The 25,287-nt window shown below is 40.2% G+C and overlaps 1 protein-coding gene across 2 annotated transcripts in view; it reads right to left on the minus strand.

Annotated features, from left to right (window-relative positions):
* LOC102196907 (interleukin-1 receptor accessory protein-like 1-B) overlaps positions 1-25,287 on the minus strand; it is a 342,277-nt gene that overhangs the window by 300,056 nt on the left and 16,934 nt on the right. For both annotated transcript variants that reach the window (XM_005730958.1, XM_005730957.1), the window contains exon 2: positions 18,169-18,266. In XM_005730958.1, coding sequence (XP_005731015.1) covers positions 18,169-18,250 — 82 coding nt within the window. In that variant the 5' untranslated portion in view covers positions 18,251-18,266. The remainder of the gene's footprint in view (positions 1-18,168; positions 18,267-25,287) is intronic.

The raw sequence follows: 25,287 nt of genomic DNA on the forward strand, positions 1-25,287 counted from the left end.
AAGGGTTCAGATCACGCGAACAGGTGTGAAATGTGTGTGTTTAGTTAGTTTGTTTGTTTGCTTGTTTTAATCAATTTTAAATCATGCTTTCTATTTGTTTTTGTTTCTAATGTCTCTGTAAAGCACTTTGAATCACCTTGTTGTTGAATTGTGCTATACAAATAAATTTGCCTTGCCTTGCCTTGCCTGAAAGTGAATATTTGGTATAACCAATTTTTGTCTCCAACACAGCCTGAACACTCTTGGGTTACCTGACTTTCTGATGCTGTTCATAAGTTGCAGATAGTTTAGACATGCCACTGCCAGGTTCCTCAATTTTTTTAAGGACACACTGCACACCATCCTGAGAAATCCCAAGTTTCCAGCTAATCTCTCTTTGGGAATCACCTTGTTGTTTCAAACATACTATTTTGTAACACTTGTGTAAATGTGTTATCATTGACATTTTTCATAGATTTGGCTAAAATTTAAAAACGAATTACGCATTTTTTTCTACAGTCCGCTAATAACAACGTGCCTTTAAAAATGGCTCTTTGTCTGTTATGTATAAACACAACACTGGGTCATCCCTTCAGTTAGATGCTGTTTTAATACTTGAATGATTCATAGGTCAATGTTAAATAGGACTGTCTTGTTTTTACATTTTAGAGAGTGAAGAACCAGCCAAAGTCTGGATCCTTGGAAGCAAAATATTTAAAAGAAAATGAGTGGTGATTCATGGGTTTACAGCGTTTAGGGTCACTTAGCTACAGTAAGAGAGGCTGAGAATCAGCTATTTGTACTTGTTTTCAGAGGATCCATCATTTTTAAGCCCGCAGTGCGATTTTAAAGGGTTAAATGTTCTGATGCCTATGCAACTGCAAGGGTAGCCCATACGCAAAAATTAGGTAATTTAAATCACTCAATTATAGATGTTGACATTGCAGACGCATTGTATAGCTCTAATGCCGGGATCACAATTCCATGATATGAAATGTTTCCTAATCCTTCCTCCTCCCCTCTGCAGTGGAGATCAAAAGAAATGCTAGAATTGCTTCCCATGGCACATTTGAAATGCTTTTCTGACAGTGTAATACCAAAGTCATTTACCCGGCTGCATTCGGCTTTCGCTATGAATTCCAGACATGTCGGGTTTTTTCTTATTTTGTTTGATGTGCCAGAGCCATGCTGAGAGTCGTCATTTAACTTATACCATGTGGCTGAAATGAAACACTGACACATGCCTTTGACTTAAATTAGTATTCCTGAGTCATGTTATTGAAGCCTGGAATTTTGCCCCGCACGTAGCAGCTTTATGCTATCCATAACTGCGCTCCTTCACTGTCACAGCAAAGCTCTCTGAATGCTGTTTCCTGGTGGAATGGTTCAGTCTGATCTTGACAAGAGGAAAAAAAAACCTAGGAAAAAAAAGGTGGTTAGTATCACCCCCTGGTAGAAATAACTCCTATGCCAAACAGTTTCCTTTCAAAGCTAATCTTTTATTTGCATATTAAAGGCAATGCAAGACGCATGCAGAAACATAATCCTTAGCTGTCCTTGTGTTTTTTCAAGACCAGGCACTCTGTGCACAATAAAAAAACAAACAAAAAAAAGCGACAGAGCCTCAGAGAGCGATGCAAACAGCGAAAAAAGGGGCTCTTTTCATGCCTATATTACATGCTTTTAAAACCGCTGAGGGTGGCATCCACATTAAACATTATAATCAGACCATATTTGAATTTCAATGTGGTGCAAGTGAAAGGTGTTTGAATTGGGTTGGGATACTTATATTTTGAAGTGCAGAGCATCGGGGCTGCAACTGGGACAGATGACTTGTCAAAAATCGCAAAAATCCCAGCTGTTTTTTTGTTTAATTTACATTTTCATTACACGACAGGTTGGGAGCAAATTTGACGCTTGAGTGGTTGCCTAAAAATGACCAACACCATCCCTTTAAGTGAATTGTTTTGGCAGGTGTGGAGAAATCGGAAAGATCTTGCAAATAAAAAAAATTTATACATGTTTAAAAGGGGGAGGGGGGGGTGTTAATCATCCAGCAAGCTATTTCATCCATTCCCCTTTCCTCATCTGTTTTGCTGATGGGAAACAACAGCGTCTCTGGTACTTATGTGAATGAACCCCCTCCCCCCCAAAACCCCCTCTTTTGTCTAACAGCAGCTAGCAGCCTTCACAGTTAAGCTACGGGCCTCATTACACACGCTCAGAGGGTAACACTTCAAGAATCAAACTTAATTGGCTTCCTCAACATTGTGTTTTTCTACAGCAATTTATTTTAAGTGTTTTTGATGTCAAATGATATACAGGGGGAAACTTGCATCTGAGGCTGAATGAAGCGGGAACTGTTTTATTACCCTGCGGCAAGATCACATGCATGAAACAGGCAGAGAGCTGAGGAGAATCTCTTTTTAATCTTGTTGTCGGAGAGCGAGACCGAGTGCAAGGATTTGCTGAGAGCGCAGCAACACTCGGGACTGTGAGGTCACAGCGTGCCGTGTTGCTTGGCTACTGCCAGGATGGAGATGCAACGCCCACTAACATCTGTAGTAATTCTCGGTTAGCAGACGACGCTAATAGAGATCTTTGGATACTGCGGGCTGCGTGCTGTGACAATAAAGGCTAAATCTTGGGCACAGCAACTGTCTCCAACCAGAAGTCTCGTATTGTTTTTGGCTTAAGAGGCTCCCTCGACGCGTCTTTCGTCTCTTTGACTTCTCAGTTCAGGGATTAGGAGCAAATTGTGTGCATTCCCACAACTGAAATTTACCATGTTTCCTTTTTATTTGTGTTTCACACATTAATGGAGTCTAATCGTTTTGGGAGGCCGCTGGGGCTGTAAAAGCATTTCATGGTTTTCTGATCCACAGCTGAGATCTTCTCACATTTACAGAGCTACCCCGTTCTGTCAAATAAAAGAATTTAAACGAAAAACACTTCTTGTAAATTATAGACGATGACGCCTGCCGCCACCTTTCCGATGCAGCACCTCTGTACGCATGTTTGTTTCATGAGCACATGGGGGAGGCTGTGCGGCGCCCCCGCTTTGCTGCGATTGGCTGACAAGAGAGTGGAGAGGCTTATCCCTGAGAGAAGCCTTGGAAATGACAGTGGAACTTAATTAATATGTAGAATTTATTGATCACTGCACTACGGGGAAATCATCTTCTACCATTTTTCGGGGCCCCGGAGGATCATAAATAAAAAGCTTTTAATATTTCGAGCATGTGCCACGTCAAACGTGAGCAGTAAACACGACAGGAAAACCTGCGACTGAACTCCTCTGTAAATCGTGCCAAATGAAATTACAAGGCATGTTTACGGGCAAGAGTTGAGCTCAATTTTTTTTAACAGAGTGGATTTTTTTGAAAGCAAATTTGCTACATCTTAATTCGAGTAGCGGAAACAATAGGTGTGGGATTAAAACACTTAGAGCCATCCTTTCCTATGGGCGGAATACCAGGTAATTCCCTGCTAATTAGAATAAAAATGCTATGCAGTAGGAAATGAATGGGACCTGCTTGTATCTTCAGAGTAAAGAACAGTAGTGAGAAAAGCAGCCAAGGCCTGGAGAATAGAGTCAGCCTGGTTTGTTTCCAAAACTCCTGCAGTGCGTCAGTCTCCTGCAACCAACAAAGGCATGCTCCTCGGCGAGTGAGCTTGCATCCTTTCTCCTTTCTATATAAAGGGGGGAAACTGAAAGCCCCAAACTTGGCAGGACTCCCTTGAGACCTGTAAGGATTCACTGTGCCTCTGCTTGTTGCAGAAATGGGTTGATTGTGCTTTGACCAATCCTAGTTTGACTAAAAAAAGACTGCAGGGAAAAAAAAGAGAGAACGTGTACAAAGAGAACAAGAGAGTAGTGTTTTTGTTCTTAGCTGTCACAGCTAAGGGTAGACTGAGCGGGGACTGAACGCAGTGAGAGAGGATGTGTTGAAACTTTGCAATAAAGAATCATTGAAAAAGGGCCACACGCTGAGTGCCTGGCTGACGCGAGGGAGCTTGACAGCCTCATCAAATGCAACGTTGTTGGGAGACTTCCTGCATTCACAAAACATCACCTCTTGAGCGACCGCGGCCTCATTGTGCAGGCGAGGGCTAATTAAAAATCGCCATTCATGCAGTTTCTTCCACAATGGAGAGACACTGAAGGCAGGAAAAGGCCACAAACTTCCCATCGTGTGACATTATCCTCCGTCTGAATTTTTTAAGGATAGTCCTAACAAGGAAATAATTGGTTTACAAGGTCAAAGGGGAACAGAAAATCAGTCACGCCCTCGTACAGAGACAGGCAGTCTTTCTGCTTATCCCAGGTTTTTACTCAAAAATTAAGCTAAAGTTAGAAACGGTACTTCAGCTTCCTTCCAAAGTCAAAAGACATGCAGTTAGTGGGGTTAGGTTAACTACAATGGGGCAAAAAAGTATTTAGTCAGCCACCGATTGTGCAAGTTCCCCCACTTAAAATGATGACAGAGGTCAGTAATTTGCACCAGAGGTACACTTCAACTGTGAGAGACAGAATGTGAAAAAAAAATCCATGAATCCACATGGTAAAGAATTTATTCGTAAATTAGGGTGGAAAATAAGTATTTGGTCACCTCAAACAAGGAAAATCTCTGGCTCTCACAGACCTGTAACGTCTTCTGTAAGAAGCTTTTCTGTCCCCCACTCGTTACCTGTATGAATGGCACCTGTTTGAACTCATCATCTGTATAAAAGACACCTGTCCACAGCCATGGTAAAGAATTTATTCGTAATTTATTCGATACCAATAGATTGGCAAATTGCTTATGATCAGCTAAACCTATTGGCTTGCTATTAAACTGTCTGGCTGTATTAAGCCTTAAGTATTGATATTTAATTTTTTTTAATTGAGAAAAGTCAACACCCAGTACAGCTGTCACAATGTGGGAATCTCTTCTAGAGATCAGAAGAGTTTTTGTAAGTAAGGAATTTTTAAGATAACCTTGCCCTGTATTAGCTCAAATTCTTTTAGCCTCAGAGATTGACCCATGGTCTTGATATGCTATCTGAGTAATGTAAGTAAAGTTATCCTCACAAGGAAAATAGAGCCAGCACACTTAATTGCATAATAAAGGCATGAGCACTTCCAAGAGTAATTCCATTTACTGATTGTGGAAACAAATACCTATTACTCTGCTGAACAGTGGTCTATAATCCAACGTCTCAGTGAGTGTATGGGAAAGCTTTAGTCCCCCACACCATAAATCTTTCGCTTGATTTACTTGTCTTTCATCCCATTTCTTTAACAAAACCAAGTATTTCCCGAGAATGCCAACAGAAAGATACTGCAAAAAGTAATGCATTCTATACATATAAAAGAACAATATTAAGCATATGATATCTGTAGGTGTATGTGGTTTCTTCTGTAATAAAACATCAAATCAATGTTCAAATCAATGTTTAAATCTCTACAACAACTGTACAAAATGTTAAAACAGCAGGTAAAGTTTGACACTGGAAAATGAAAAGAGACAGTGTTGCCATGCAAATCAGTGAACTCCCCTCAGAAGTCTGACTTAAGCGAGTTGCATCAGTCCAAAACAAATTTAGCGCTATAATCAATAGATGCACTCCAAGTGTCGCAACACTGAATTAAAGACGGTGGAAGGAAAAGCACTGAGTGCCTCGAAGATTGCGAGGGTTGCGACAAGTGGATGCCAAAGTAGTAGTTTGTCAGATTTGCCTAAAAATCTGACAAACCCATTCGATTTTTTTTTTTTTTTTTTACCCGGGGTGGTCCCACTCACTTCTGAAACCAATACAGCAGGCGTGTAATTTGAAGGTGAAGCACAGAATTTTGTCCCTGGTAGGAGGCACTGCTTTCCAATTAGACCTTCAAAAAGAAATCAGAGATGCTGCTGCTGCAGTAAGATAATCTTGCATGAGTAAAACAGGTCAGCCTTTCGTACTTGGGCTGAACCAGTTAACAAACTATAATGATGATTGCAGGATTACACACCAGCGTATTGGTTTAATTGTAATGTGACTCCCCGGTGATGCAGTCTGGCAAGATAGTCGCCAATCAAATGCAGCAACAGTCATTACTTTGTAGAGGTTGGCGAGACGTGGCAGAAGGCGGCTTTGCAAAATAATGGCACGGTGGTTGAAGTGAAAGCAGCACAGCTGATGTGAAGGAGAGAAACTAAAGAACTGCTTTTAATTGTGACCACCTATGAGCACAAACATGAAAAAAAAGAAAATGAAATTCTGTTAAGATTACCGGATAGAGAGACAGAAAAGGACTGACGCCAAGTGAGGGGGAGTACCTACATGGATTAATCATGCAGAGCAGCCCCAGGTTAAGCGTGTGATATTTTTGGGCACCGTCCCATCGCCGCCTTCGGGGCATTTGCATAAGAGACTACAGCTTCATTTCCCCCCGTGGCACAGCTTTGTGTGAGCCAAGCAGTCAAGGGGAATTAATATAATTTCCGGGACCATTGCTGTTCATGTCCAAATTGCCTTAACCTGATTACAAACTATAATTTATTTACTTTTTATTTTCACTGTTTTCTTTTTCTTCTTTGGGGAGTTTTATTTCTCTAAAGTCTTCTCTCCTAAACCAGGAAGCCAGATTTTCTTACATTAAGTAGTGTCCAGCCTTCTCCATGTTTAAATCCTCTTTTGGACTAAAGCTCATTATCATCCACACATATAATCTCTCAAATTGGTACCAAACGCCCCAGCTGTTAAAGTGGGCTGCATAATTTGCTAAGGGAGCCTGAAATGAATGTATTATCTTTCAGAGAGAAATATTAAAATGAAGATAATGCATTATATTGTATTTAATGTCAAATGCCTGCAGACAGTTGAGGTTCCAAGTCAGTGAACAGAGACAGGAAAGTACAACACAAAGGTGGGAAGAAAAATGAAAGCGTTAAACACGGAAATTGTATATTTGAAAATTTTAATCCCTAACTTTTAACCTCACCATTTCATTTACTCATTTGAGGATTTCCAAAGCAATCATTTAGACAGCTTTCTGATTGCATGTACCTAATTTACTTCATGACTCACAGGTTCGGATTTTGTTAAGACTTAAGAGTTATGAGTGGAGTTATGATTGACAGGTGTGCAGACACGCACAGTTGTTGCCTTACCTTCCTTAATAATTGAACAATGAACTGGACTTCCCAACTTTATCAGTTTTATTTTAATGGAAATATCCATTATGGTTTTCTCTGAGGTAAATCCCACTCAGAGATGGCAATGCTCCAGTTTTAGTAAATTTCTTTCTTTTAATTGCTTCTTTCTTTTGCTCCCTTACTGTTACTAGTGTGAAATGTGTGGCCCAGATGGAGTCCCAGGGCAACCCACTGTGGGTCCCAGTACCAGAGGGAAATATAGGTCACATTAGGGTGAGGCATGCTGCGGGCCCACAGGGTGCCCATATTTCAAACCAGCACCAGGGCCGCTTGGGTCTGCACAGTGTGGCCCCACATGGTCACAAAGGGTATGCTGGGATATGGATGCAGTTTGCTAACCAAGGGTGTTAGCCATAGGTGGCAAACCACATCGCACCCAAATATGGTTACTTTTGATCTAAAAGCCTGTTGGCAGCAGCTAGCAGACCAAGTTTGAGACTTAAAATCCCCCCCAAAAAACACAACCCCAAAACAAAGCCAGTTGGTGATGACATAGTTTCAAATACCCATCATTTATTCACAGTCTATAACTTAGACACTTTTTGCAGTATTATAACGTTGTTGTTTTTTTTTACATAGGAACTATCTGAACTCTAGCAAACTATATCTGCCAACCAAGGAGCTTGCTATCATTACAGCTCAGCAGAGCGGGAGACTATTTGTCTTTACATGCAGTCACATTGCCATGAGCATGAGGCTGAGCAGGGGTAGATATGTGATTCTATCTGTACAGATGGCAGGTTTGTTTGGCAGGAAGAATATAGCAACGACATGAACCTGCTCAGGATGCAGTTTGCTGATTTATTTATGTACCTATTTATTTTGGAGTGACTGGGTTCTAGTTTATGAAAGAGAGACTGATGCTAACTTTTTCAAATGTATTTTCTTAGTGCTGCACAAGGTGAGTGACATTTACTTCCGTTACATTCTGAAGAGAGGCTGACATGTCTACAATCCCAAACTGGGCAACTCACAGCAAAGGAAACTAGATGGATAAAAAAAAGTGCCACAGTTTAGAGGAAACGTGTGAATTTTATCTGCTTGACTGACAGGTGTCTCACTGTATTAGCTCCACCTACACTTCCGCCCCATTTCCCAAAGCTGGCTTTCGGTAAACCCGAATCCAATCACACCAGAGGCTTCATCAAATAAATCTGATACATCTTTGATCCACACACATCAGCTTTAAGGACTTCAACCTACAGCCACACATCATCACCAAGCTACAGCAGGCTACACCCTTCTCTGGCTTTTTCCCCCCTGCTGTGATGTTGTAACAGGTCAGAAACCAGGCCACGGACACACTATTCCTCCTATAAATCAGCTGACTGATTCTCATCCATCTCACAGGGAAGGCTGTGGCATGTGTTTCCAAAGCAAAACCCCCCCAAAACTGGAACATATCCATAGTAACCCCAGCTGTCAAGAGGCCTATATCTGTCACACTTGTTGAGTAGCGTCGGTCTCTAGGCAGCGGGGGAGGGAAAACAACTCCATGTGGCAAACCAGTTTATTTCTAATAGCATGTGTGCGATCAATCTCCTCGTTATGAACGGGCGCTGCAGTGGAGGGAGTCATTCAGCATTTGTGACAGGTGTGCAGTATTGACCGAAGGGAAGATGAACAGCATGCGCGCGTGCGACTCTGTACGTGCGCTACGACAGAGAGACAAAGAGGCTGACAGCCTCAATTCTGACTTCCAGTTTTCAATCTTGGCTAAAACTTCCTTTCATGAAGCCGGTCGTATTGCTTTGCCGCCAATTATCACAGTGGGCACAGACGGCAAAGGTCACTTCACCCGTGCCCCTCAAAACTCTTGCTGGCACCTTCTTTCCATATTTAACATCCCGCAGTATGAATTACAAAGTCGAGGCGCCCGCCATGATTGAATTTGCACTGTGCGCCAACATCCCCTGTTAGGAATCACTGTCTTGTCCAATTAAGAGAGGCCTTGTTATTGGCCAAATTGTGAGTAGCCCCATTAATGTAGGGTGGAGGAGTCTATCCTTTAACTGCTTTAACTGACATATTAATGTTGACATCCTCTCAGAGTTGCATGGCGCGTGGCGTGAAGACTGTAAATTTAATTGACTGTCAGGGTGTCCTTGATTCTTCCTGCTCCAAGCGTGGAACCAAAAAGCGAGCAAAGTGAGAGAAAAATGCGTGCCATGGACTTGTATTTATCTGCCGCCATAAACAGCAAGGGGAGAGACAGATTATGAGCGGCCGCCATCTAATGGGAACCAAGGCCTTGTTGAGGTGCTGAGTTTTATTTACAGATACTCTTCAGACTGACACGCTGGACTCGACTATCCTTAATAATAAAAAAAAAAATAGAAAGCAGAAGTGGAGGAGCGTGTCAGTATTCAATTTCCAAAAGCGAACGAATGTCGGAGGCCGTCTTTTTACATATGCACGACGCATTACATGATGCATTCGCAGTGAGCCAAGCGTTATGGGTAATATATTACTGGAATTACTGGGAGGCGGTGGAAAGGTAAGCATCATTCGTCAGGGGACTCATCAATGTCTGGCGAAAAAATGGGGACTAATGACTGTGCAGCAGGGGGAAGGAGAGAGGCTAACTTTATCTCAATCAATGTCAACAAATATCATGGTGACTGTACAGCTGTCACCAGCGTCCATTGGGGGGGGACTAACAGTTTTTGTCAAGGTGGCGACATCTGTAAACTAGAATGTGAAATTGAAATATTTCCAGCACTGCAACAAGTAAACTTTAATAGATGACACCACCAATCAGCAGCGAGAAAAACAGGTTGGAAAATGACAGTGACAGTGTTAATCTCCTGCCTCATAAGATATAAATCACAAACAATAAAAAGTCTGACAGTCTGTTTTTAAAATGCTTCCCAACAGTTTGTGCATCAATAGTGCACTTGAGCTTTATTCCCCGTCAAGACGGTGTATGAAAGACAAAAAACCGAGGTAAATATACGGCATTTTTTTCCTTTATTTGTTTTGCAATGGCAAGATGTGTGTGACTCCTCTGGTGGTAAAGGGTAATCGGACTATATAGAAGTCTATGAAAAAAATACCCCTGCATCTCACTTGATTTATGACTTAAGCATTTCCCTAATGATGTTATGGTCTGTCATGCTAGTTTTAAGTCTTCTTTCATAAAGCATGATGTCCATTTTGTAAATTATGGTCCCAGTTAGAATAAAATAGATGACAAAGCAGGACATCTACCTGGTTACCTAGCTACCTGTATGAAAGTCTTCAACCATACTTTTTTTCTCTATTTTCTGCTATGACAAACACGTACAAACATAAATGGAAATACCGTATAAAGCAAAAACAGAGTTTGTACACTTCTAAAGAGGTTTAAAGTCAATATTTGGTATCATCGCCTCTATTCTTCATCACAGCCTGAACTCTGTTAGGCAGCCTTCTTGTCATGTCTTTAAGGAGTCTTCAGGAATAGTTCTCGAGGCTAATTGAAAGACATTTAAAGCTCTTCTTCGAATGTTTCTGCCTTTTGTTCTGTTCTCTGTCAAGACGATCTCACACTGCTTCAGTAATGTTGACGTCTGTACTCTGGGGAGGACAATCCATGAACATTTGTTGGGTGTTTTTCTACCTAAACATTGGCAATGTCAATGACAATGATACTAACACATGTTAGTGTTAGTATCATTGTCATGATGAAAAATGAAGCTGTTGCCAATTAGATTCTTTCCAGAAGGTGCTGCATGGTGGATCCAAATCTAAACATACTTTCCTGCATTAATAATTTTAACAAATTCAACAAGATCTCCAATGACACTGACTGAAATACAGCCCCAAACCACGACCAAGCCTACACGCTATTTTATAGATGGTAGATACTCACTGTTGACCTCTCCGGACCTCCTCTGTAATGATGAATATTTGAACCAAAAATTTCAAATCTGGATTCATCACTCTCTAAAACCACATTTTTCAGTCCAGTTCTTGTGTAATTTGGCATACCTCAGCCTTTTCTCCAAGTTTTCCTTCTTTAAGAACGGCTTCTTGACAGCCACCCTTCAGAGATCATTTCTGATGAGGCTTCAGTAAAAAGTAAAACATCTCTCAGGTTCTCTGTCAAGTGGATTTTTTCCTATTTCTTTAGGACATGATTTTCATCTGATGTTGATGTTGTTTTTAGGCCTGACACTTTCTCTTTCGCCTTCTCCTTTTCCAGTTTTAGTGATTTAAACAACCAAACAAGAAAAACATTCTTCTTAAAATGATGAGATACATGGACTGGACTGAAAAGGAGCGGAAAAGCTGACAATTTCCATGGAAAAACTCTGAAAGACGCTCAAAAGGATTGGAAGGACTATTGCTCTAGACCACTTTTAATAATTACATGACAGTCTGGCTCCGTAGAAGTAAATTCAGTTAAATGAGGGGTCGCTCAAGACTGCAGGATTTGGGCTATTGTTAATTGAAGTCACTAAATATCACTTTCTGAGGTCTTTGATTACCACAGCATCGCAAATTGTCCCTGTTTTGATGCTTTGGTTGCATTAAAAGCTACTTTAATGGGTTGACTGTTCATTTTTTCCAGTGATGATTTTTTTAAGCCATTTTTTTTTATTAGCAAAACTAGAACCTCAGTTGGTAACAAATCAGTAGTTAACAGTGTGTTGGTTAAGCCTGTCTTTTCCATATAATATGGGTTTTTTTCCCTTCAAAAATAAAAGACAGCTCATGCAAGACTGTATTTGTTGGCCTGATTGCAGGTCCAGTTCACAAAGCAGCCAGTGTTTTATTTGCAGACATGTTAAACAGCTGAGATGCATTGCAGTAAATATCTCAAACAGATACACAAGCAAATAGGCCAACAGAAAGATAAAAGGACCCAGCAAAAGCCAGAGTGTAACACAGTAGTGGTGTTGCCAGTGAAACATTTTAGAAATCTCTTACTGTATTTAGGATGCATTCAACTTGTTTAGCTCCATTTGCAGTGCCCAGGTGCATGCTCTTTTATTCTGCTCTGCATTCAGGACCTCTGAAGCTCCTTTTCACTCTGATTGTAATCCATGTTCAGAGGTGAGAAGAAGAATAAATGCATAGTTATTACCTCAGAGAGGCTAAAGAGAGACCTTATGTGATCTTTCAAGTTTCTATTTCATATCAAATCAAAAATGGCTGTGCGCTGCATCGAAAGAGGACTCTTCTCCATTCAGCTCACCGACGAGTAACAAAACCTGCACTTTCAGGGATTCATCACACAGCTCTGCTGAGCAGCTATTGTATAGTACAGCAAAAGTGGCCAACAAGGGAGCTGATTGTGCATTTAAAACAATAACAGCAACACAACCCATTATTAGAAGGCACTTTTTTAATGACCAAGCACAGATCAGAAACTTTGATTACACAAATTGTCCAAAAATGACTTTCCAACTCATAATTTTGCTGTCTGTGCCAAATATTTATCAAAAGGCCTCCTAAATCATTTGTTTCTGCATTTTTCCTCCTTTAAATGTCAGCAATTGCTCTCAGAGCTAGAGTAATAAATGAAGACTTCTGGGTATAGTTCATTATTTAATGAGAAATGAATGAACAATTCTCAAATAAGTGATTTTCACCTGTTAGTGCCGGTGTCCGTACACACAATAGCCTCCAAGAAACAACCGTACAAGATGTTTCAAGTTAAAGAAACCTGACTCCAAAAAAATACCTTCAATGTTTACACCATGGATTGAACATCATCTCCTGAAAATACCGAACAGTGGAAGTGCATCCAGGAGTTGGGAGGGTTGGGGGTTTACTCCAACATCTATCTTGATATGCTGTATTAAGCAAAAATACACATAATTATTCTGTTCGCCCAACCATTCAGGCCATATCAGCATTCTAACAAAGAGGAACCACAGCAGAGGACAAACGCATACATTGTGCTATCTATGCATGCTGAGGATTAGTATGGCAGATATGCGGTGCATGTTTTTGCACCGTTCCACTCAGAGTACAAATGCAGACAAAGCATTACTCAGAGATGAGTGTTTGGAATTTAATAATGTACGGATGATAGCAGTGCACGTGTGCAGCGCTCTGCAGGTTTTGTGTGATTGTGTGACCCGGCAAAACAGCAGGCAAGTGCAACATCACGGAGTCTTCGTGCCTAAGGAAGTCAGTCAGGTTGTTGAATTTCACTTAATGGGCTGAAACAGTTTTCACAGTATACAGTAAAGCCCCATGCATTTGTCTTACTAGAGATTCAAACATTTGACTTATTGATTTTTCCTTTTTCCTTTAACTGTTCTGGTTTACACTAAATGTGGTGGTGGTGGTGGTCAGAGGGCCCGGTGGCGCCAGTGTCCGGCAGCCTCGCCTCTGTCAGTGCGCCCCAGGGTGGCTGTGGCTACAATGTAGCTTGCCATCACCAGTGTGTGAATGTGTGCGTGAATGGGTGGATGACTGAATGTGTAAAGCGCTTTGGGGTCCTTAGGGACTAGTAACGACCATTTACCAGGCCAGGCCATTTAAATTGATGTATTTCCACATTTGAGCCAAAGCGTTTGGCAAGTAAAAGCTTTACAGCTGTAAAAGCCAACCAAAACTTGAATTGTTTGCAGGATTTTGACAGTATATAACCTGTCCTCCACACGCCAGGACTTCTATCAAAGAAAAGCCATGCTGTGATTCAAGTTTTGGCTCTTGAATGAGAACATAAACCCAGATACTTTATGCAATAAACATGCAACATAAAAAAGCAAACAAAAAAAATGTAAAAACAAACCCTCCACTAGATTTGTCTGAAACAAAAGAAACACCGATTTAAAAAAAACAAAAACAAAACACCTGCATCACTGGGATACTCACCTGCCCACTCCCGCTGCTTCTTTCTGTTCCATAAAAATGAAAGCAATGCAATTTCAAACTGGCTTTCATTGCCCAGAATCCCATTTTTACAATGGAGCTTTAACTTGCAACCAGTGTGGCTTCTAATAAAGCTGTGCAATCTAAAAGAAAAGGAACAAAAGCCAGAGGTCTGGCTCGAACGGGGTGTTCATTTATCAGTGGACACGTTTCAAATCCTTGCCCCAGGCAATGGCTCGTGAAGCATCCGAAGAGATGGCCCGTGGGGACTTCTGCTGGAAAAGCAGAAAGCCCTTTGATGAACCTTGGGCCATCCCCGCACCTGCGTCCAATATGCATTGGTAAAAAGATATTAGATGCAAGCAGCTGTTGCAAAAAAAGAAAAGAAAAGACTGGCAGTACACTGCCTTATATATGCCAGTGTTGATATTTCTAGCTTGCATCTACATTTTTAATTACTCTTGAGATGGAGACATGAGACGCTCATGTAAACATCTGATTTTCTACAAAGGCCACAACTCCATGATTAGTCCATCAGGAAAAAAAATACTCACCGATCATTGTTTCACTCACTATTAAACTGGCTTGTTTTAAGTGTGAGAATGCTAATATGTGGGACTTTCAGGCATGTACTTCTTTTCATATAATATTATAATATAGCATGTTTCCTGTCTCCCTGGTGTGTATATAGCCCACATTGTTTCCCTTAGTTTTTTTGGTTTATTTTCTTTGTTCATGTAATTTTCCAAACTGCCATCAAACATGCTGGCAGTCATTTAGCCAACATAAAAACTCTGTAACCAGCATGCCACCTGATGCATGATGCATCGCTTGATTTTGTCATCATCCTGGGTTTGTCTGGAATGTTAACTGTCATCACTTTAACAGGCTCGATGCAGCAATAGTGCATTTCCCATGCCTAGAAAAAGAAAGAACCAAGAACATTGGGTGTCTTCCTCTCACCAGCACATACTATTGAACTAATCAGTGTTCATTGCATTGACTGGCTGTGCAAAGGAAGTACACACTGAACTCAAACTGAAGCCTGCAGTGTTAAAAATGGGGATTTGATGTAAAGATTTTAGGTTAGATTATTAAAAACAAAACAGAAGGATCATAAAGGCAGCTTTGAGCAAAAGAAGATTAAAGGTTATTTAGTATTTAGAGAAAAAAGGAGACCCCTTGGCTGCACTACTTCTGGCTTTTCCTGACTATGTACTGTAACTCATGGATTGCACCACACCCATCTTTGAAGTTCACCTTTACTGAACCCAATACACATGTGTGACTGAATAATTGCACTGGCTGAATCTGTCTACAAAGTACAGATATATAAACACCCCGTACATCTCAAAACCAGCCTAGGTGGTATTTCCTGTTACAATATGTGCTTCCAGAGGCACACTGTGCCATGCTGACAGTAGGGCTGTGCCGTATTACATCAGCCACAATATTATCCTAATAATACTGGTATAAATTTTTATGTGATACAAGAATGTTGTTGTTGTAACATTGCTACAGTGCATTTACATTCTCTATTGCACACAACAACGAGACAAGCCCAAGCATGTCTGAGAGCAAGAGCCATGCGTTAGCCTCCAATTAGGGCTGTTCAATATAAAAACGTCTAACGTTTCGTTTTACGCTATCGTTTGTTTCGTGGTGTCGCAAAATAAACTGTTTACGGCAATATTTTTTCATCGTTTTGATGGTCACTGTAGGGGCTATATTAATTTCTTAAAGTTCTCTCTTTCTCTTATATTTTATATAACCGCGTTTATTTAAGCAACAACGATGGTAACAGCATCGCGTGTCCGCTTGTTTATGTTCCACATAAACCTTTCAAAATAAACTGAATCACATGAAAGAGCAGATTATTTACGGATGAGAAGTAAAAAAGAGCCGCCAGGTGCTAAAAAATAAACCTTAGACTCAAACGTTAGAACAGGCTTTTCCCCGCAGCACGCCGTGTAATAAATACTCACAAAGAAAATGGCGGCTGTTACAACTTATGTCTAAAAATGTATCGTTTCATGCATCGGTTAAAACACTCGACTCCAAGTACACGACACGCAGCTGGAAACACTTCCCGCAAGACGAGCTGCCCGAGATTCACAGAATTTACAGAAAATGTTACATTTTTGTGATTTATATCGTTATCGGACGATAGAATTCTTATATCGGGATATGAGATTTTGGTCATATCGCACAGCCCTACCTCCAGTGATGATTTACTACCTATAAAAGGAGCTACCTCAACAATCTCCAACATAGCTGTTCCCACCAAAGGTGAAAACAACAAACTTGTTTCACCATTTGAGGAAAAACATAGAGTACAACCAGGCTACAAGGGCATAGACAGTAAGTAGCTGGTAATTTGAGACACAAATGCAAAATTAGCACTGGGTAGTTGGGCTCCATATGACAGGAAGAGCAAATGGTGGATGGAAATTACTGATGTGGTTGCAGCAGGTAAAAGCAGGGCTTTAAGCAAGCCAAGTTACAACATCCCAGGTAGAAAACTTTTTTCAGTTTTATTATGTGAAAATACTCCTTAAGAGTTAAAAGGTTATGTTAACTTCAATGATTCTTAAACAAAATTAAGTAGTTATGTTACACTTTTACTACCTAGGCTACTTTTGTGCCTACATTTGGTTTATGCTGTAGCTGGATATAATCCTGTGTCACTACTATTGCAGTGTAATGCAACTGCTGCCTGCACCTTGTTTCAGTAGATTCCAATTAGGTAGTCTTAGATCAGTGACAGTCACACATCGGAAAAGAGGGATGGAAAATGCCCCTCATTTATTTACTTATAAATGCTGCTGTTTGCAGCCTGCAAGGATCGATAAAACGTTCAGTATTTTTTTTCCTGTAATGACTTCTTGAAATACCATGATATATTTTTGAAGCTATATTGCTCACTTCTAATTGAGACGTACAAACACACACAGCTAGCCATACCACATGTTTGCAGCTGGTAACAGAGTATGATGACTACTCTCCAAATGCCATAGTGTGAGACCATGTGATTTCGCTCTATTACAGCAAACACTGAGCCTTGATGAAGTTTTGGTAGGTTCAAGGAAATATCTGCAAATTAATGTGGTTGTTGTAGGTACTGTTGGATATGGAGTAATGTTAAAACTATTTACATATGCAGCATTGTGCAAAAGTCTTGAGCCAATATCATTTCTTTATATTTTACTAGCAAAACGTGAATTAGGTATAGTGACTTTTTGAAACGTGCAAGCATAAATGGAAATACAACACATAAGACAAAATCAGAGTTTGGAGAGTTCCAATGAGCAATCAAATTCAAATCATAGTTGATATATGGTATGACCGCTTTTATTCTTCAGCACAACTCTCATAGGCAGCTTTCCAGTCGTTTCTTAAAGCAGTTCTCCAGGCTTCTTGAAGGACATTCAAAACTCTTTAGATTTCGGCTGCCTTTTGCTCTGTTTTCTGATGTTCAAGATGATCTTCCACTACTGTTGAGGTCCAGGCTCTGTGGAGGCCAATCCACCCACAACACCACTGGCTTTCTGAAGACCCAAACCATGACAGTGCCTCCACCGTGTTTTCCAGATGGCTGCCTCTCTTTCCTGACCTCCTCTGTACACATTGAAATTTCTGTTTTAAACTGTTGTCAAATTTGGATTTCATGAGATCTGTTGACTCTCTTTCAGTCCAGTTCTTGTGTAATTTGCCATAAATCAACCTTTTCTCCCAGTTTCCCTTCCTTAAGAATGGCTTCTTGACAGCCACCCTTCCACTGAGACCATTTCTGACGAGACTTCTGCAAAAGTGCAGGACCTCTCCGGCCCTATACCAGGCTTTGCTGAATAAAAAGACTATTTTATGTCTGCCATAATGTTACTGTATGTTTGGCATTTAGCAGAGATTCAGGTAAAGAAACTGGGAAACATTATACGTTTTGTGACAGGCAGAAAGTGCCCAACACTGCAATTTATGTGTAGATACAGTGTTGTATTCCTGTGAAAATGGTCAGGACTAAACTGACAATTAGTGTAAAAGCAGCCAACATCCAAAGAACAACTTTGAAAGACCTTCAGAAAGCTCAAACTATTGTTCAAGGCCACTTTTTTAAAATTACGAGCCTGGGTCCTTGGAAACGTGAGGTGGCTCACGACTTTTGCACAATACTCCGTACAGAGATGAGACTTACCTGAGCCTCTCTTCGACACAACTTTCAGGCAGTGGACCACAACAGCATGAAGCAGGATCAGAAGAGGGATGGGAGCTTTCATTTTTTTTTTATCAGTCCTACAAAGAAAGAAAAGCATGTGTTATAACTCCATACTGAGGCAAGCTGTGAATGTGCTGAAACCATCCAAGAAAAATAAAAGACAATGATTTTGGCAGAAGATGTTTCCTTAAAAAAAAAAAAAAAATAATTACAGCCAATAATTACAGAGTTTCTATCAGCCTTAAGGTCAGTTGGAAAAAAATCAGCATCTCTATGTGCAAATTTTATTTATCTGCTTCTGCTTTATTTATATTAGCACCTCTTCAGGGACTTATTGTATAATCAGGGCAATGCTGTTAATGAAATGTCAAGACGCATCTCTATCAAGCCAAACCAGGCTTTTCTGCTTTGTCAACTACCTTCAACACTCATCCCCCTTTACTTGCAACCAAAATAACACAATCAGGTGCCTGCTCAGATCTGGGTATCTCTCTGTGAGCACAAATGTTCGGAAACGCTCTGTGAGAAGTGGATAACAGTGAATCTGGCTTAATATATTGAAAACTCCTTAAATTGTAGCTTGTAGTGACACTAATTGCGGTGATAATGGGGATAAGATGGCATTTCAATCGATGCCAGTCAAACGCAGTAGGTTTAAAGCTATTACACTCCAATTACGAATTCCTGCCTGAATCCATGTGTGTGCTAGAATGATGAACTTAAACACTCAATTAACTGTCATTATGATGTATGTATTATGGGATATTTTAATGTAATATGCAAGACAGGTCTGTTTCCTAATAAAGAAAAGAAATGTATCTTTGCATTAAAGACAACGACTGCCCCAAACCATCTCAAAAGCGACACTGCGCTTACTTGGGTCCCCTGCAATACACAGGAGTATGCTGAAAATGATGGATTGACGAACACACAGGGATTCTTTGATTTATTAGTGAGATGATAAAGTACACCTTCAAGCCAATTTAATCTAAGATAAAACAGATGGGCCCAAAGTTCACTGCAGTTAATAGTGTTTATTCAGACTTTGCCAGCAGCTACAAACATTCCTCAGCAATACACTTGGTTCTGAAATTCCTCCATAGGCTACAAGGGTCCTTCAAATGGCATTTCAGTCAGGACAAAGATGCTTCACATTGAAGCCTGAAAAGCTGTATCAGAAAGCCTTTTTGGAGAAACTCTGAACAGTCACAATAACTCTTGAGAAATTCGGAGGCATGCGAAACTGGGCAGCAGCCAAATATGGCGACATTGCTGCGTTCCCTCTTGTCAAAGGCTTATTGTCATCGGCTCTTGCTTTCTGCAACCAATGCCACCTCAGAAAAGCTACACGTCACTACAGAAAAATCTTATCTTTTTAATTAGTTTTCCATAGTGGGTGCAAGTCTGCAACATTAGCACAAAACCTGTGGCCCCTTTCTTTGGTTTGAACACAGAGGAAGTAACTGAATCACCAGTTCTGTTCTGTGTCCCTGCGGCTAACAGTGATATCCAAGACTGTAAAAATCAAAGAGAGCACCACTGAAAAGGTTAAGAAAGTGCACTCGTGATGTGCTGTAATTAATTTTGTTGGTACTGACTATACTGATGAGGAAAATACAGTAATGCTCTTATTCTCTTGGGGTGTAAATATAGCTTTGCCAAGATAGGAACAAATGATGGGTTTAAATATACAGAAGAATCAGGTAGTGGGAGGAAATTGGCTCCATAATTCAAGTTTCACAAAGCTGTTGTTGAAGATACTGGTCTATTTTTTCATAGGAACTTGAGAAATATATGATCCAAGTGTACAGACATGCAACAGTATGGTATCGTGGTATGATATTACAAAAATGGATAAAAGCGAAGAGACAAAATAGGATATGCAATGCCAGCTTTATCCTCCAAAAATAAATAAATAAATTCAGCACTGCATTCAGTGTTTTATCATTAAAATATATTTTAAAACTGGTTTATTTTGTTAGGGTGTGATGTGGACTATATAGAGCAAAGTTAGTTTGGATTATTGACATTTGAGCCTTTATTGATGGTGAACTTCAAGGGGTGTTGAAAAGTCTTACAGTCTGAGAGAAGAAGCTGCCCCGCCGTCAGCAGACTCTTGCATCTCCTGCCAGAAGAGCAGCAGGGTAAACAGACTCAGTCTGGACCAAATGATGTCCTGTTCTGTGGGCTCTGTATGCAGTGAGTCTTCCCAGTGCTGAACATAGATGCAACACCAGTGTTTTGTAAGGAATCCTCCATACAGTGCTGATAAAACTTTGCTTATGTTGTTCCAAGTCAAAGTTTTTGAATTGTGAAAAAAAAACTTGTGCACACTGTACTAACAGTTTGGGCCATACATTTAGGATAATGGCAGATCCTTTGTAATTTTCCTTTTGTATACTACCACAGTGAATTCTAAGTCAGAAAATCAAGATGTGATTAAAGCACAGAATTTCAGCTCTATTTCCAGGGGTTTAACAAAAGTATTAAAATAGAAATTTAGATATTACATCCATTTTTATACACAGTGTGTCCAGTTACTGATTAGCCCCTGAAAATAGGAAGACTAACATAAATTTAAATATAGGAATATAAGGTACTTTTCTTAAACCCTCTGGAATGAGTGACTCCTTGAACTCTAGAAGCCAAGGAATAACTACTGTGTTTCCTCCCTTGAGATGCTCTGTGGGGCCTTTAATGCAGCCACCGTAAGTTGGTACACGTTTGTGACTTTCTGCCTTCAGTTTTGTCTTCAGAGTAAGCGTGCTCTATTGGGTTCAGATTAAGGACATCAAAGAATGTCCCATTTCTTTGTCTTGAAAAACTCTTTGGTTGCTTTTGCACTATGCTTTGGCTTACTATCCATCCAGAGTACAGCCCTGTAGACTTCAGAATATATCCTGCTACTTCAATCAGCATTCACATCATCAATAAACACTAGTGATCCAGTTTCACAGGCCCATGTTGTAACATTGTCTCCACCATGTTTAACAGATGATGCGATATGATTTATGAGCTCTTTCTATACTTTTCTCTGCCCATCTGTCTGGTACAAATTAGTCTTGGTCTCTCCAAAGTATACTTTTCACAGCTGTGCAGGCTCTTTCAGATGTTTTCTGGCAAACTCTTATTTGTCATTCTTGTTCGTGAGTGTAGTCAATGGTTTGCACCTTGTTGTAAACCCTTTGTGGCTACATTCATGAAGATATCTCTTGATTGCAGACACTGAATTTGCCTTAACTTGACTTACTTTGATGTGGTGAAGAAGATTTTCTTAACCAAGGAAAGAATTTGTGATCACCCACTTTAGTTTTCATTCGTTGGACCACATATTGCCAGTTTAAAAAAATAAAAATAAAAATCCAAGCCCATAAAACTGCATGTCAATCAATTTTCTGGTTACTGCTGAAATCCCTTGAATTGAAGCTGAAGGTCTGCACTTCAATCACATCAATGATTTCAACTCCACTGTGATGTTATACAGAGGAATAATTACAAATGCTGTGCCACTGTCCAAAAACACATGGACCTGACTGTATGATGTGGGCCTGTGGCTGTCAATCCCATCAATCGTGGGTGTGGTTGTCCTGAATTCAACTGCAGAAGGCAGCCCTTAGTTGAGCTTGTAAAAAAAATGTTTGCGGAGTAAGTGGTTGCTATTTTGTGCCAACATGAAAAACAGAATTCCGTTCACTTCGGGCATATTTGAGCATCAGGTGAAACTTTTGAGCGTTTTGTGAACAATTGTGAAACGTCATGCAAAAAGCACAAAATATATTAATTCGGCATACAAGCTGATGCATTCATCTGGCAGCCAGGTTTTCTTGTGTTTGCAATCCATCATTTCTCACTGAGGTTGGTGTTTGAAGCTTTTTTTATGGCTGCAGTCGACTTTGAACAGCTTGCTTTTTTTGTTTAACAAGATATCTCTCTAACCCTAAATATCCTATCATCTTCCTCCTCCCAGCATGATCGGTTAATTATAACAACACTCTGTGGTTACTCCTTTTTTATCGGTCTGTCCAATAGAAAGCATAGATTTGCCACAGTTCAAGCAGTCCATAGTTTCAAAATTGATTGCACTGATTACTCGAGTATTGAGTAGACTGGCATGAAAGCCAATGAAAGTGATCTGATTGCTGGTGGCAGACAGGGCTTGTAGCCAGCAGGAATGTTTGACTGCACTCATACCCGACAAGTCCAAGAAAAAATATAATTAAGTTAGACTTGTGTTGTCTAACTTTCATGCTCTGGGTCTGATGTTGCTGGAGTATGTTTAAGAAGATGGCCACATACTCAAGGGCTTATTGAGGTCAAACACCCAAGTTGTTATCAGTAACCATGAAACGCGTTTCGATGTATTATTGTCGCTATCGTCTTACTTCTTGGCACATGGTTATGAGCCATTGAGAAGGGAAAGATTCAGTGCAGCTGTCGAACTGTCAGAAATATGATCAGAAACACAATAGAGTGGAAAGAAGAGATATCCTCCTTCAAGAAATGAATGGATACTAGATGTCCAAGAAAAATATGAAATTGTTTTTTGGGGTTTTTTAAATCCTCCCTCAAAAATCCCCCTGTGAAAGCTTGTCCTGTCAAACATTTCACAGTGTATCATCCTTTAAAGAGAAGCTCATCCAAAAGGTGCTGTCACCTGCCTCTCATTCCTTGATTGTTTTTTTCCTCAAGCCTCCACTTTCGTCTTTACCCTGACAGTGCTTCCTTCTCAGTGGATCCATCCAAAATTCAATTATTTTTGAGGAGGGTTCAGGAAGAGAGATGGGGCACTCTCTCAACACTCTCGGGGTTCAGAGTTAGCCCCAAGGAATGCATCTCAGAGTCACGCGCAAACAGTTTCGCAAATCTATGACCGAGACTTTAACGCTTTAGTACAGCTCGCCAGATGGACTTTGAGATGATGATTTATACGGATCTCTAATTTTATATCTCTCTTGCTCTGTCACACACTTTTGGGAGTTCACATTGAGGGTCCCCTTTCCTTCTTCCTCAGCCATATCTGATGTTTCTTGATGACGTTCGTTTCTCTGTTACCCGGGAAACCAATGGGAACTAACAGAAAGAAGCAATTACGGACAAATTCGGATGACATAAATTCTTGTCCCGGTTATTGGGTAAAGATTTCAGATCTGTGGGCTGGAGCTTTGATTGAACTGAAGTGTAAAACTTGGACTCTTTGTCTGTGTTTGTTCATCCATTGCTGAGCGTTTCATCCTGGATTCAAACCTTGGCTCAGTCTGACGGCCATGTGTGTCAAAATTATACAATCATTACTCTTTTTCACAGGAATGCTGACTGGCAATTTTAAAGTGAAAGTCTGTCTGGTAGTTTATGTAAAACTGCCAAAGTGAAAGTCATGAAATGTGGTGCAGATTTAGACCACAGGCAAAGACATACTTCGTTATAACTTGGTGTGCATTCTTTCTTTTAAAATGACAAAATTTGTAAACTGGTCAAAGGATTTTAAGCATGGAGTTGCCAGGCAGGAGGAAAAGGGGAATACCTCTAGACATAGGGTGAGATGGAGACAGATGATCCGCTTTGGTGACCTCTACAGGGAGAAGCCAAAAGAAGCAGAAAATAAGGCACTGGTCTTGGCAGAAGATATGCTCACCGAGTCTTTTTGTAGTTCTCAAAATTTTTTACAAATAATACAGTCATTTAAAGGTAAAAAAAAAAATGCAGGATCTAATTTTAACTTTGTTCTTACCAAGGTCACTACGGGTGATTTGATTCACATAATGCCAAAAAGAAAAAAAATTCCCAAACATAACATGTGCTTACTCATTATGGACATACAGCCTCACTGCCTCTAGCCGTTACCCCTCTGTCCCCTACCTCCACTCGATAAATTGATATCTACTCTGCTTGGTGAGTTATTAACATTTCTATTTGTGAAAAACACTTTTCAGGCCCTTACACCCTTGGCTGACGCACACACACCCACAATCTCCCACCCACAGTCTGTGCTCTCTTCACAGAATTTTTCCATTTTAGATTATCTAATAACCTTGCCTTGCAAGCCTCCATGTTCCTGACATGTACCCAGGAAGTGAAAGAGAAAGAAGCGGTTGTTTTTCAAATTCACATGTTTAATACCATAAACGTCATTGTTTGGTGCAGGAACCAGAAGAAAAATGGCTTTTAATGATCAAGGGCACACATGTGAATAAATAACAAGCAGCAAAAAGTGGTTGAGTAGCAAAAATGTATGCAACGGTTTTCATTAGCTGCCATTTGTGGTAAGAATAAAGCAGTTTTAAAACTGCATATTTGAATGGATGCTAAGTGACACATTGAGGCTACTGGCTATGTGCTTTGGGAAATGGGAGTTTCTTATTAGTTAACCATCTAGCTACAATATGATGCCAATCTCATTTTATTTTCATGAGGGTGCCATGCTGCGAGAATTTTAAAAATGCTGAGGTCATCGAGTCAGACAAAACCACAGCAACCTATTTAAAGAGCTTGGCACATACCCAATCCCCAAGAGATTTTGGACAAGTCTGTCACATATTCATTCATTTCACCTCTCTGCACGATTCATTGAAGTATTAATACGTTTTATGCAAATGTTTAACTCGCTACAGGATTGTTCACATGTTGTTTCAACACCCCTTTGACAATTTTAGGAACATCATTTTGCTTAAAATTATATCAAAATGACTCCAAAAAAACGTGAGAACTACTGCCTGCGTGTTAAAGTAGAAAACGACAGACTACATTTCCAGAAATATTACTGAGGATGGGAATAATTTGCTTTTATGATTCCTGGAACACATTGTAATTATCACTTTTTCAACCTCATGATTTTGCCACAGAGCAATAAGCATTTTATAAGTATTGCATTCCCCGACCAACTGGTGATTGGTCAGGAAATACACAAAATCTTCATTGTGATTGCTTTGATTGCTAGCAAATTGCAGTGGTCATCCATAGTTTACGTGGAAGACACTGACTTGTCAGCAAACAATCACTATTAATCCTTGAGCTGTAGGGAAACCTGCAAAAATGCAACGCAAACAGCAAAATGTTCACCTTCAAATTAAAGGTTTTGCCTTATAGCTTCAAATATCAAGA

This window comes from Pundamilia nyererei, unplaced genomic scaffold, assembly GCF_000239375.1.
Source record: "Pundamilia nyererei isolate P.nyererei 1_Seehausen unplaced genomic scaffold, PunNye1.0 scaffold00040, whole genome shotgun sequence".
NCBI lineage: Eukaryota > Metazoa > Chordata > Actinopteri > Cichliformes > Cichlidae > Pundamilia > Pundamilia nyererei.